Genomic DNA, 14,655 nt, shown 5'->3' on the forward strand with positions numbered 1-14,655 from the left:
ACCGTAATAGCAGCCGTAAATAGCAGCCCTTCTGATCTTGTATAGAATTGCACCGAATATCCTATCTCGATTGTCACCCTTGAGAGTACAAGACAGTAAAATGATCGATGGGAACAATACGAAAACTGTCCAACTACTTATGTACTTGTTCGCCTGCGGTAAGGGTCATCGATGCTGACGTTTACAATCATAGCGTACGTTGGAAGAATATCTCTAACGATAAAATAAAAATGGCAATGCAACGTGAAAACTATGCGACGGGATAGTGTAGGGCTTCTGTCATCATTCACGTGTCAGGTATTTTCGGTCGTGAATTTGATTTCTCTGTAATCAAGCGATACAATACTGGGCACTGGTATACAATATTGGCATTAACAAGAGAATAAATTATCCTATTCGGCACGAACCCTTCATAACTCACTAGAAAATTAGCATAAGATCAATATTGCTTTTTCACCGCACCACTGACGGACCATCGTCCTTTGATTCCACGTACCCTGCTCTTACCGACACGTTCACCAGCTAAATAGAAAATTTAACGTTCTTTGGAAAATTACAAAGTGTAACAGAAATCGTTATCGTTGGTTCACTCACAATCAGTTTAAGCTAACGGTATCTCATTCCTGGATACCTCATTCCTTAACGCGCTCTCTATCACTTTTCTATAAGCAATTCCCATAAATGGTAGAATATTTTTTGTGAAAATATTTTCCTTATTATTTATCGCTTATTGCCACTTATCAGGCGAAAAATAAAAAAATCGTCCTAACAATATCGTTGCAGAAGAGTGTCAATCCTTTACAGCGGTTCGGGAAGCCAACGATAAAACCTTTATCCGATTTTACGTAACTCGAGGAAATCGACGAAATCGACGAAATCGACGAAATCGACGAAATCGACGAAATAAAAATACACCCTATCGATAGCATGATAGTTTACGAACGGTTTGCTTCACCGATCGCGACGCTAGGCGTGGGCTGATATCCGTTTTGCAAACGGAGGTGGCAGAGTGAAGAAAGGAGAAGAAGATTCACGTAAGTGGCTAGGTAAGCATGGTTTGCTCGCATGGAAGCCGCGTCGTACGTTCTCGTACGTTCGCGTTACTACCATGAAGAGAATGGTCAAGAGAAGAAAAGGGAAGAAGGAAGCGATAGAGTGAAAGAGAGAGAGAGAGAGTACGTATTTTGTAGTAGACTGTGGTACACGTGACCGGTTGTGCTCTCAGAGTGGAACGCCGAGGTCAATGCTTTCCGTCCAAGGCCAAAGGACCGGCAGAGCCAAGACTCGAGTGGGTACTCTCGGATACGAAGAGTACACAGCATCCAACGTTGAAGGAGAAACCACCGCGACCGCGACCGCGACCGCACCGATGCCATCCCAGCCCTCCCCCTTTACCTTTTACAACCTGCTTTTTCTCTCCTGCACGGCACAGCCAGCTTCTCTCGAGGTTAAACCAGGTTCTCGCTCTCCTCACGAGAATCTACGTCCCGCCATTCCAATCGATATCGAATTCGATATCGAACACGGCTAAACATCGGACAACAACCAGTGGAGAAAACGAAAAGTCCGTCCGTCCATTCCACCGAACCTTCCTTCCGTTCTAATTCTAACTAACTAAAACTAATTGTAAGACATATTCTATCGTCCTCCAGCAAAAGACCAAAGTTTGATAATTATTTGGACAGCTGCTGCACGTACAGCCTTCTTCGGACGAAATTCCATAAATTCTGAAACAGGCTGGCTGATTAAATATCCGATCAGCGGGTACAAGTGGCGCAGATAGGAATGTATGTTGGAAACTCGTTTAATGCTAGCCTTCGGGAGTGCACTCGGTTTCGAGTCACGCAAACTCGCGCCAACCGATCCGCCAATCTATCCGCTCGTACCGTTACACTTAACTCAGTTTACAGTTTATAATTGAGTCTGAAGAACGAATCGAGAGTTTGCAATCCTGCCTCATTGCCTAGACCATCGTCTAGACTCTAGACAAATCTTTTGTTAATTCGCTATCAACTACCTTCAACTTTCAGCTGTATCGTTGAGACAATGAAAACTTTGCGAGAGAAGATGTTTACCGTGTTGTCACAACTATAATACGTGCTGATGTAACGGAAATTATGCGCGGCAAATGGCTATGCAGATAATATGTAACTCATCGTCAGGAAAGCAAATAACGATCGAGAATCGTTTAATCGTTTTCAGTAGGTACCTACTTTTTACCCTCTTACCACTTTATTGAACATCTGTAACTTTACCGATATCCTAGTTTAGAAAAGCTTAAAAGCTTAAAAGCTTAAAAGCTTAAAAGCTATCCGGCAACGAATGATACAGAGAATCGTGTTTAATTACTTTCAGAAAAGTAATTTCCGTGAAACAGAGGTTGGATGAAATTATTTGACAAGATGAATCTTGACCTCCGCCTCTCACAAACAATACAACCTTAATCTCTGTTGGACTAAACTTACACAAGGTTGTGAAACAGTCTCTAACGGAATTTTTAAGTATTTTTCATGAAGAACATCTTCAGTTTTGACGCGTTAATTAAGAGAAATGTTAAAGAATAAGAACACTCTTAAACTTTCTAAATGTTTCCATTATTTCGTTCAGCCCCTCTGTGTATTACCGTCGGAGAAGAGAGGTGATCATTTCCCTAGAAAGTTACAAGCTCGTTGCGAGCGTTTTCCAAGCGAAGCCAACGAGATATATTATAGTTTCTGGGTTGGTCGCAAAAACAGGTAGGTACACATGGTAGAGTGAGTTGTATCGATAGTAGAACAATGCGCGTGCAGATCGATTTTTCTGCATCAAAACGCCTATACACGCGTTCCATTACGTCAACTGACCCAATTTGGGGTGAGCCGATTCGAAGGCAAACACAATGTTCGCGTTGACCGGGGCGCGGTCATACCTAATAAGGTATGAAGAGGCGTACATATTTCCAAAGACACGCTCGCAAGTGCAAACATCTCGACTACAGTTGTCCTTTGCCGAGAAAGCACAAGGGCTGCTTACAATCTTCGACGACAAGGAAGAGCTCGACTATTTCGCCGGATCCGTTATCGAGGGAAACCTGCGAAACGGAGATGTCTCAACTCGCGTCGCGTCGCGTCGAAAGAAGCAGAGATAAAGAAAGGGAAGGTAGGAACAGCGCTATGATTTGCAGCCTCGTGACGCAAAGAATTATTGAATTTAAACCAGACAAGTGAGAGTTTCCAAAATTTCTTTCTCAAAAGATGTGAACAAGATATAGGTACATAAGAGATGTAACCCTATTTGAGAAACATAATATATTATTACTACTTTAGCAATGAATGGGGCACCTTGCAACGTAAAACCTATGCAGATATTGGAAGAAATGCAATAATACAGGGACCTGGGTCAATTGCTGTTCAAATACTGCTGCTATTGCGGAACTAGATTGGGGTGAAGGTAACGCGGATACTTCGATAAAGTGAGACATAGAAAAGTGCAATCCTGAATCCTTTTTTTCTTTTAACACCCTCTATTAAAAAATGCAAGCTTGCTCTCCGCGCCGATTCGTTACAATGACTATGTATCAGGATCAATCTGAAAGCAGTCCCACGAATGCAGTACCACTATTCACCGTGTGAAAGATGAAATAACGCAGGAGTCAGGTAGGAGCGCGGTTTTGAAGCGGAAGCGGCTGCGCAACCGCTCACTTCCGGCCCGGTTTTACGAATCAAAGGAAGAAGGGAGCCGTTTTATCCATTCCGGACCGGTTTCGAATGGCACTGCTTCTATTCACTGTCGTCGACCGTCGTAATTAGACGCCAGTGTAACGCTCCTGCACGATGTTTATTAAATTTATTAAAATTACGAGACAGATTAAATGTTTTATCTCGTAAATACGATGGACAGACAAGTTTACGCATCGAAATCGAAATCGAAATCGAAATCGAAATCGAAATCCAGCGAATTTGTAGTCTGTGATACGAAAACAAGCGAGATAAAGATTCATTCCATTCTGTTCACCACCCTCTCCACGTTATTCGCGAAACTTTCTTATTCAACGAGGTAGCTCCTTTAAACTCCGGCGCTAAATAAAGTCGAGGGACGTTTAATTTACATACATTTTCTCTCCCCCCCCCCCCCCCCCCCCCCCCTCTCGTTTTCTTTCTCCCTTCCGTGCATGTAAGAGGCACGATGTCCTTCTCTCGGTGCGGTCTGATACACGATATCTCGCGGCAACCCTCCTCTACACCCACCACCACCACCACGATGACGACAACCTCTAACCCTGGTCTGGACCAGCAACCCTCTGGTTACGCGTTCATTTTTCTCCCCCCTTCTCTCTCCCCTCTCCTTCCTATTCTATCAATTCCTCTTTCTCTTTCTCATTTACTTCTCTTCCCCTTTCAAACCACCCTGCCTGGCTGCTCGACTACCACTTCTTCTCCCTCTTTCTTCCCTTCACCGATAGGACGCGACGCGACTCTCTTCCCTTTCCAATGTCTGTCTCTCCGTCTAACCCGAAAACTCGCTGACCTAATTTCCATGAAACTGCATTGCGTGTCCTACCTGCACGGTTGCACCTACTGCATTCGAAACTCCACATCCCTCTTGCCTCTCGATATCCTCTACGTACACTCATCCATCACGTGTATGTACATACGCGTGTATTCGTATAACGCGTATCATCGCCCCTCTTCCTTCTCCCACATCCTCTTTTCGATGTCTTCTTCCTACATAGGTATGTACAATATTATGTAGGGAATACAAATTCTGCCATTCGGTGACATCGCGTTTCGTTCTCGCAAACGATGATACACGATACTTGTAGCAAGTAATCAATATTTACGAAGATTGCCTTTGAAAACTTCATCCGTATTACAAGCTTTCTTTTCGATCCTAGAAATACATGTAATAAGAGAAATAAAAAATAACTAGCATGGCTGGTTACGTCGAGCAGATCGAGAATAAAATTTAGACCGATTTAGACCGATTTGGACGGGTCATGGAATCGGCTGACCGAACAAAATACGAATAGCGGTATCGAAGAACGAAGCAGAAGGGCGAAGAGGGTGAACAGTAGGGGGTTTTGATGGAAAAGTTTTATCTTGGATCGCAATAGCATTTCATACTCATTTTGTGGTTCTTTTATCGTAGCCCCGTCGATGTACGGGAACGCTTTAGTTATTACCTACATTTTGCTTCTGTAAGTAAGCAAATATAAATTTCGCGGAAGCGTCGATAAAATTCTGAGAGTTCGTCAGTTTCTTATCGGACAAGTTTAGCTTGTAAATTTTACGATACGTGGTGAATTTGCGTTATCTTAGAAGCACCTGTGCAGATACTACGAGATCTGGCTACTAAATAACACCACTAATAAACAAGAATTTCCTCCAAGTGAAAAGTGTGAATGTTGATGCGGTCAAGGGACGAACGCGGAATGATCAATTTTCGAGATAAAAGAAAAAACGGTTTCTTTCGTTCGTTCGTCAATGACGGACTAATTACGGGCTAAGAAGCACAACCACGGTTAAACCTCGTTTCAGGCTAGCTTGGTAACAATTTTTAATTGCACTTCTCCGATTCTCTGTCCCGTAAGAAGAGGCTAACGATAAGTAAAAGAGTTAAAAGGGATGAAATTAGGCTCTGCTGGTCGCTGGTAATCGATAATTCGACTTTCGATCAGAGAAATCAGCTTCGCTTCGATTCGAAGCGTGTACATACATACATACATACCTACAAGTCGAGGTCAAAGTGTGTCATGAAAGGTTAACCGCAGTTAAACGAGTTCGCTTTAGAGTTGGACTTTAATTTCAACCCCTGTACATCGCAGCCCGTGCAGTTTAATGATCTTACTAACTCGCGCCGGCTTTTCCATTATTAGTTTGCCCAGGGGTAAACCCACCTGGCTACGTGGCCGGGATAAAGAGACCGATCAACGGTCTCATTGATCTGATGGATATCCCATGCCAGCCACGATACGCTCAAATTACGAAGGCGAGAGACAGATTACTAACCCCTGATCACGCTATTCGATATTCAATTCAAACGTCTATGAAATTATATACAAGCGTCATACAATTATTATTACTACCATTCGTTTTTCCGTTATTAAACTTGTCCAAGATAATTGGAACAATGATTAAAGAACAAGTTTTGAACAAAGGTACTTATCGTTAGGTATGTATTTAAAATTAATTATAACGGAAATACGATTAACGTCTACGTTAGCGCAGCTCGCTTAAGTACCGCGTTTCATTCACCCTTTCCACAAATCGAAATTTCCACAAATCGAAATTTCCACAAATAGTAGATGATTCTAAGGATAAGAGTATGGCGGGGCGTGCGTAAATGAGGAAATCGTGGCCGAACATGGAACACAGATATCCGCTAATGGACAAGCGGCCAAGTGTCATAGCAGCAATTGCAGTAACAACAATTGCGCTCAGAAGCAAAACTGGACCCGATAGTTCCGGTAAATAAAGGCCATTCGCGAATGTCAGGGACACGATGCGTGCTTGGATTCGAGCTTTCCTGCGAATTTATTAATGTTTCCATGTCTGCTGTGTATCGTTTCGTCTACTTCCCAATATAGTCCAACTACAAAACAATGTAACGATGCACATATTATGTATGTATGTATGTATGTATGTATATACATATATATTTAGATACGTTGATTATTTTGTTCCGCTGTTGTGCATGGCCGAGCGAACGAAATATGAAACCCAATAACGCTGTAACTTCATTTCTCGCCTCTCGTGCGATTAAAATCAATTTTTCGTAAACGATTGCACTGATTCAGTTGCATCAACCTCGATCAGTTGCAACGGTACGGTACGTCAGCAATTCTGCTCTCGTATATTCGTATTATTAACATTTATTCTAATTATCGGCCATAACCAGCCCATCTATAACCAAATCGAGTTAACGTTCAATTTCCACAATAACCCCGCGACTCCGCCTAACTTTATCAGAGCTCAACAACTCGAAACAACTTCTTGCAGCGCGGTTCTTGATCGATTCGACTCAACGAATTCAGATATGTTCGCGAACGTCCAGAAAACGATCAGCTGATTTATAACGAGGCAACTTTTTCTTCGCGATATTATATGAAAATCGACGAAGCTACTCGAGGTAACAAACCTAGGAACGACTTACAAAAGCAGCTTTCTTGTTTCATTGATCGCAGTCAAACAGTTACGCATTCGTAACGAGTATAAAGAACGAGTATAACAAAACAGCTACATCAAATCGTCATTGCCGATTAAAAGATTGATAGCTTTCTATTTCTAAATAAAAGTGTTGCTCGCTGATGCGTTACAAATATACTATAAATACGTAGATCAAGCTGCGTCAGTGGTTTCAAAGCCTGTCCGCTAAAACCGCGAAATTTATGATACGTTTTACGCATTTTCTTCACCCCTCTCTTCCTGTATTTCTTCTTATCTACCGGCTTACAGCGTAACGCGCCGTCTCGCGACGACTTTGGTGATATAAAGGGATTCTCGTTCAACGAATGCAAAGGTATTCAAGGCGGCAGAGTATCATAAAACTTCCTATACCTCTTCAAAGTATGTATCGCGAAACTCATTCGAGTTTATGGAACGCATTCAGGGGGCGTATACCCGCGAGAAATCGCCAAGATGCGGCTATATCTGAGGAAAATTCGACGAATTATTCGTGCTACTGCAGAGATAAGTTAATAAAAACGATTGTTTCCTCAACAATTCTGCAATTTATAGTCAACGTTTCTTTGCAAATCTATAAAAATAGAATAAAGAACTTGTATTCGATTAAAATTTACAAAAATTTTACAATGTATCTTTTTTCTTTTTTATTAACAGAGTCCTTGTTTAAAATGCATAATTTAATTCAGATTAACCGATAAATCCGTGCGTGCATCGAGTGCAAGTCTATTTCAACAGGAAGCTGTAAAACACGTTTAATTGCGAGGCCTTTAGGCAGGTAAGCATCTAGGTCAGAGTGTAAAGTTTAAGGGTTACTGCTGAAATTTGCATACACCCGAGTCCCGAGGCATAATATCACTGTGTGAATCGAGAAAGCTCTATGTGCGCATCGATATAAACAGATACGTGCGGTACAGAATTATCAACCTAGCTCAACTATAACATCAAATGTTTATCAACGTTTAGATAGCAGACAACTGGTACGTTCATAAGAACATAAGATTCTCGTATCTATACTTGTCTACCGCAATCATTCATATCGGATCAAGTATTCAGCAATAACTTTTGAAATTGATCATTTGTCTTAACCATTCTCGTAACATCGATATAACAAAGTGTAAGCATGTGTATTTGTATATCTGGCCTTTGCCATAAGCCGCCCCTTTCCCGGGCTTCCATCCATCCCTGCAGGCAGTCCGGCGGAAATTGACGATACATAGCAAGGGGCCCCTTATATATTATATGTGGCCGCCCACCACTTACGTATAAACGTGTACGCGGGAAAATTTGAATTAACATTTACTTTGTTATTCGTACGTTCCAGTTATATACTAAATTTTCTAATATTTAACAATCTGTAATGTTATATAATAGATTATCATTTTTATACGCGTATGTATTTTTATTTGAAATAGTTTCAACTATTCACCACCAGAGAGCTGGTGTTTCCATTTGCGGATACGAACGGAAGTTATGGTGCTGCCACCATACAACCTCTTTAGGTTGGATTTCTGTGGTGAACACGTTTCATAAACGGTAAGAGTTTAATATTTTTTAGAATTTGCATAATTTAAAACATGTTTCCAGCATTAATGCTATCAGGATATCATTTTTGCTGGCTTAAGCGTAATTATATAATTTTTCTTGCTGGAAATCTTATCTAATTGAAAAATTAAACAAAAGGGTTTCAAAAACAATTGCAGCACGGTACGTTGCTAGAAAACACGTCTCTAAACGAAATGTTTGCTTTGAAATTTTCTAGTTACCTTTACATATTTGATTAAAAATAGTAAAATTCAAGGAAATTATTAACACAAAAAATTATTAAGTGAATCGATATTGTCAAGTAAATATCGTAGTATTAGAACAGATGTTCGAATTATAGATACACACACATATATATATATATATATATATTTTTTTTTTTTTTCTATCATAAATTAGGCACGCCACGATGCAGATATTTGTGAAAACTTTGACGGGTAAGACCATTACCCTCGAGGTAGAAGCGTCCGATACTATTGAAAATGTGAAAGCAAAAATTCAGGACAAAGAAGGAATCCCACCTGATCAACAACGTCTTATTTTCGCTGGAAAACAATTAGAAGACGGACGTACTCTTTCTGATTATAATATTCAAAAAGGTAAGGTATAATTGTATAGAAACGTACTTCGATATGTAATATATTTTGTACAATGACAATGCTTTATTACTTTGACAGAATCTACTTTGCATCTTGTACTTCGACTTCGTGGTGGTGTTATTGAACCCACTCTTCGTATTCTTGCACAAAAATACAATTGTGACAAGATGATCTGCAGAAAGTGTTATGCCCGTCTTCATCCACGCGCAACTAATTGTCGTAAAAAGAAATGTGGTCATACGAATAACATTCGACCCAAAAAGAAGCTAAAGTAAACTATACGTTCCAATTTTCTTTGCTTATTTTGCAAATGTATGTGTATACCTTACAATTGATTTTAATAAAACATACATGAAAAAGTAATTCTGCAAATTTCTTTACCGTTTTATTTTACATTAATTATACAATTAATATGAACATATCGATTTCTTAAGTAATCGATGCTGTTTGGTATAAGTTTCATATAAATTAATATCATTGGCATTTGGTATGGAACCACCGGTCTAAATAACAGAATTACAACATATTAAGAAAAGTTTTTATATTCTTTATATGTATAATATAGACTTACCTTGGCTCTTTCAACATATTCCTCGTATATATTTATACTAGATTTTTTTACTACCGGTAACGTAACTACAGCAGTTGTAGTTTCTGGAAATGATGCTTGTTGAATTAATTTTGATCGAAGTTTCATGTAATCCGAAGGGTATGTTGCATTGCGTCCAATTAATACAAATCTGTAAAAAAATAAAACGAACCCAAGTATTTTACGTAAAAACCGTGTCTCATAAAATTTGTATATAAAAGTAAATATCCAATTATCTTTACTTTTTATACAATATGACATCATTTCTCTTAGGATATTCAGGTTGAGTTCCATACACTTCTTTCATAGATGGAAACAAAGTTTCAAAAGATGTGAATTCCGAGCTTTCTTTGGAAGTTGTCAAGTGGCAATCGTTGATATGCTGATGACTTTCATCGTCATCTGAACTTGAGTCGTCGCTAGAACTATGAATGATGACAATCTATGAAATTAACTTTCAAACGATTGTATCCATTTTAATTGAAATCCAACACTACCTTGCACTCGATGTTGTGCTGCTGGTGCTACTTTGCCCAGTCATAGAAGGATTTTTCATATTTAAATTTTTATTTCCAGTTTCTTCCCTTCTTCTACCTGGTCGTACTCGTACTGCAAATGGACTAAAACTCGTTGTGAAATGTGGCATAAAATCTCTTACCGAATGGCTAATTTGATATGCATAAACTTCAGAAAGTAGAGATAATTCGTATGGTCTACGGAAAACAATTTTCAAATATGAATTAAGTCATTTCTTTTTTTATTAACTATGCGTACAGTTGCTTTTTTTTATACGAGTGGTACCTATGATAATCGTAGTAAACATCGATCATTTCTTCCATCGAATTTTGTACTTGTATCATTTCCAAACAAGATTTTGTTACTTCGTTCAATGCATAAGGAAGACATTTTAATACATTCGTGTCCCACCATTGAGTTAGGAGTTTTGTTCTCCGATAATATTGACAAGCGGGTTTGTGATGAAGATAATAATCTGTTAAAAGTTCCCAAATAGGTGGTTTCCCTTCCTCGGGTATAAATAAACCTGTGAAAAGTAGTTTTAGTTATAGATTTGATTAAAAGCTTACTTTTACTTACTTCGTACTTACTTCGTTTGGTTACTAATTTGCTTACCTAAGAATAAATTAATTGTATGTTGTTTTTCTTGATCGCTAAAGGTGTTACTATAATATCTGCTCAGGGTCTGCATAATGTCATTACCTTGACTAGTCCATGGTGCAGTTTTTCTAAATCATAAATGAAATATCTTTTCACTGTTGTTATAAATATATTGTTATTACAACTTTACCTGTAAGTTTTTATTCTGTGCACTAATTGAGAACCACCGTATTGTAATGCTAATGTATCACCATGATCTTCGTATAACTCCTCTAACATTCTTACACAATCCGAATCAAATTCTAATTTAGGAGATTCCAGTACCCCTAAAGCACATAACTGGAATCCCAAGGCACATTTTCCTATCGCAAATTGAGCTGTATTCGTACGATCTAAACAATCTACACAGTTTGTTCTAATAATTCCAGTCTGTAATGTACCTCTTTTACCAAAGCATTGTCTTACTTTATTTTCAATACAATTTAATTCGTTATACTTATTTTCTGTAGAAAGTTTAGAACCAATATTATATTTGTCAGATAAATTTTCATTTATTACATTTCTCGAACTTTGAATATTACATGCACTATTTGATAATATAGAATTTAGATTTGTTCTGTGAGGTTTTTTAATATAATTAGATTGAGAAAGAAACAGATTTCTCTGACTGTAATATGGATTTTGTGACTGAAAAATACTCGTTTTCAAAACGGCATTATATGCTATATTACCTAATCGTGCCATAACATTGACTTTCTTCCTATATAAATAAAATATAATGTTATACCGTTATACAATTTCTTTCTGTTCCCTCATATTTTCAAGTTAATTACAATATAATTATAGTCGTACCTTTTATTCATTCGAGCCATATCAAAACTTATATACTGAATATGATGTTCCGGTGGTAGAAATTGATTTAAATATTTAACAGCCATGCTTAGTTCTTCGCTTAGCGTGCTCTCATGTTTTTTCTTCTCACGTTTTTTAACAAGATTAAGAATTATAATTGGAGAACCATACCTCTTTAGTAACTGATTAAAATGTGCACCTGAGATTTTTAAATATATATTTTGATAACAAATATGAAGACTATTTGATCATTTTTTAAGCTCTTCACCTGCTGTTTCTACATAGGGATCAGCCAAATCACAAGTAATAGTAGGTTTAGGAACCATTTTACTAACATCTTGACTCCAATGTCCAGGGACTGATCCACGCATTTGAACAAAAGTACTAAACCGACCTTTGCTTAAAGAACTTACTCCAGAATCGTGTACAATTTGCTCCGTTTCTACTTCATTAGCTACATCTCCCTGGATTCATAAAACTTTATCTTAATGTTAAATGATTGTTAAAGTGGAAGTCGAAAATGATTGATGTACTTACTTACATCAAAATTTGCGCCACGTTTCAAAAATCTGGTACCTGCATATTTATTACTTCTTCTGGCAATAATAGTTACATACATCGATCGTCCAAAAATACTAACATTTGATTGACCAATAAAACCATGTATAACGTATAAAACCCAGTCACGATATAAATCTTTCTCTACTGGTTTCAACAGATGAGAATTCCACACAAATCGACGATGCGGATTACTTCGTAAACCATAATCAACATGTTTTTCTGTATTACTAAAAAATCATTAAATGTAATACTGAACTAAATAACAAACTTTATTTTAGTTTAATTATCAAAACGACAAACCTGTTGGTCTGATAATTCTTTTTAAATTCCCACATATTGAAAAAGTCTTCTGCATCTTCGGTCTCATTATTTAAATTCTTGTTATCAGTAGTAAAAATATCAGATTTAATATGTTTCGGCGGAGTCATATTACTTTGTAATGTATGCGTTAAGTCATACGAATAACTAAAGTAAAAGTTACTACTAAGATCTATACTTTGAAACATTTTTACGTATCTTTGTTCGTCCGGATGAAAAACACGAACATTGTCGTTTGGAATATAAATCATTGAAGTATCTTCTATTTTATATATTGTATGATGACCAATTACAGCTACTTTACGGCGTTTCGTGACTAATATTATATAATATCCTTCCAAAAAACGTACAAACCCTAGCAAAAAGGATATTTAACTATTATATTAAGATACTTTCATCAAAATCAGTAAACCCAGTCATAATATATTTTAACATGTACTTAATATGCTTGAAACTTATATAATGAAATATTTTCATTAACATTTAATGAATCGTGAAAATATGTAACATGCTTATCTCTATAATTAGGTAAAATGACATGCAAATATGATGAAAATTACATCATGCTAAAAACATACGCATCCTGTAATGTTTTACGCATGGTATGTTTATATCTGATGTAATATCTAACACTGAATCCTATTCGATATGGTATTTCCAATTTAATAACTTAGCACAGAGATGTCACAGAGAATGACCAATGACATATTCAAGCCATATTACTATTACATTTACTATGTTAATCTTGTTTAATCTTTAATAATATAGTATTATTTAATTATAGTTACTATTACAAGTTGAAAAATCCTTATTAAATTGTTTTAATTGCAAATATAGAATATTTAATTTTGAATATTAAACTCGATGGTCCTTACCAAGAAGACCAAAAGCTGGTACTAGTCGAGGAAAAGTATCTCTCTGCCACATCGTTTTCCAGGTGAATTTAGTTTGAGTTGGTTTGTGCAATGGTTTTTGATATTTTTGGTGTTCAGATGCTTCTGATACACCACTGTCAGATGTAGGTTCTTTGTAAGTGTTGCCTTTGTTAGCAAGCAAATATAAGGATACTAAGTTTTGTATAAGGTTTAGCAATAAAATTTTGTGCTTAGTATTGTAAACATGCAATTAGAAAGTAAAAAAACATGCAGAACTGATAAAATTCAATTATACCTCTAACAGCACTATATGATAATAAAAAAAAAAAAAAAATATATATATATATATAACGTATCATAACAGTATGCGTACAATTATACATATATACGTATTCGTGATTATACAAAAATTTGAATATGTCATATATTATTATAGAGAAACATCTACATGCATTTATAGTTTATAATATTAAAAATTTTAAGAAACGTACATTAACATTACTTACCAACAATACCAAAAGCTGAAACAATTCTTGCAACTCCACCAACATTGTTTCTTTGTCCAGCTCGGGTACGGTTGCCCATGTCTATCATATTTACAAGATCTTTTATCTCATCCTGTGTATATTCTCGTTTATCATCTACAACAACTAATTCTTTCGGTTCCATGCGATCAATTTTTAACACTCGGAACCGTGTTAAAGTATTGTTTGAACCCATCAAATAAAATTTCTGCAACAGAATTGTTTTCAAAACTATGTCTTTTACCGCTTCGTTAATTCATTATGATCTTACAGATTTCGTTTCATAAAGTGCGATTTTTTGAATTGAAGAAATAATTGGATGAAAAACCACAGTTGGAACTATATTTTCATCCATTTTGAAATAATACAATTATATAGAAATACTACTTGTATATTTTATTTGTATGTATATTTTTACAACTGACAATTACGTCGGGAGTTGTCACTTGTCATCACCATCCTATATAGATAGATCCATCCACCTATTTATATATACGTATAGATCGTTGAGCGCGC

At 37.0% G+C, this 14,655-nt stretch overlaps 2 protein-coding genes across 6 annotated transcripts; one reads left to right on the forward strand and one right to left on the reverse strand.

The window, feature by feature from the left end:
* The first annotated feature begins 8,586 nt into the window (after window positions 1–8,586).
* Window positions 8,587–9,667, forward strand: LOC114876086 (ubiquitin-60S ribosomal protein L40). 2 transcript variants are annotated; one of them, XM_029187145.1, is made up of 3 exons: window positions 8,587–8,696; window positions 9,105–9,304; window positions 9,383–9,667. In XM_029187145.1, exons 2-3 carry the CDS (start codon window positions 9,115–9,117, stop codon window positions 9,577–9,579), a joined length of 387 nt encoding a protein of 128 aa, XP_029042978.1. In that variant the 5' UTR covers window positions 8,587–8,696; window positions 9,105–9,114; the 3' UTR covers window positions 9,580–9,667. The 2 variants fall into 2 exon arrangements, with proteins under 2 accessions (XP_029042978.1, XP_029042979.1); XM_029187146.2 differs by lacking the exon at window positions 8,587–8,696 and adding an exon at window positions 8,724–8,867.
* LOC114876073 (polyphosphoinositide phosphatase) lies at window positions 9,665–14,597 on the reverse strand. Of its 4 annotated transcripts, XM_029187111.2 has the most exons (14): window positions 14,411–14,597; window positions 14,122–14,347; window positions 13,616–13,780; window positions 12,723–13,095; window positions 12,403–12,649; window positions 12,130–12,325; window positions 11,862–12,060; window positions 11,200–11,769; window positions 11,025–11,137; window positions 10,695–10,935; window positions 10,391–10,606; window positions 10,136–10,318; window positions 9,876–10,044; window positions 9,665–9,807 (listed from the first exon to the last, which is right to left on the reverse strand). In XM_029187111.2, the coding sequence occupies exons 1-14, from the start codon at window positions 14,492–14,494 to the stop codon at window positions 9,712–9,714; spliced, it is 3,078 nt and encodes a 1,025-aa protein (XP_029042944.2). In that variant the 5' UTR covers window positions 14,495–14,597; the 3' UTR covers window positions 9,665–9,711. The 4 variants fall into 4 exon arrangements, with proteins under 4 accessions (XP_029042944.2, XP_029042945.2, XP_029042946.1 ...); XM_029187112.2 differs by lacking the exon at window positions 13,616–13,780; XM_029187113.2 differs by lacking the exon at window positions 11,200–11,769.
* Between the last annotated feature and the right edge of the window lie 58 nt (window positions 14,598–14,655).

Source organism: Osmia bicornis, chromosome 3, assembly GCF_907164935.1.
Source record: "Osmia bicornis bicornis chromosome 3, iOsmBic2.1, whole genome shotgun sequence".
Taxonomy (NCBI): Eukaryota; Metazoa; Arthropoda; class Insecta; order Hymenoptera; family Megachilidae; genus Osmia; species Osmia bicornis.

Coding starts and splice junctions, on each gene's coding strand:
- LOC114876086 (XM_029187145.1), top strand. CDS start 9,115: ATGCAGATATTTGTGAAAACTTTGACGGGTAAGACCATTACCCTCGAG. Junction 9,305..9,382: donor TGATTATAATATTCAAAAAG/GTAAGGTATAAT, acceptor TTACTTTGACAG/AATCTACTTTGCATCTTGTA.
- LOC114876073 (XM_029187111.2), bottom strand. CDS start 14,494: ATGGATGAAAATATAGTTCCAACTGTGGTTTTTCATCCAATTATTTCT. Junction 11,138..11,199: donor CACAGAATAAAAACTTACAG/GTAAAGTTGTAA, acceptor TTTATGATTTAG/AAAAACTGCACCATGGACTA. Junction 9,808..9,875: donor AATATGTTGAAAGAGCCAAG/GTAAGTCTATAT, acceptor TCTGTTATTTAG/ACCGGTGGTTCCATACCAAA.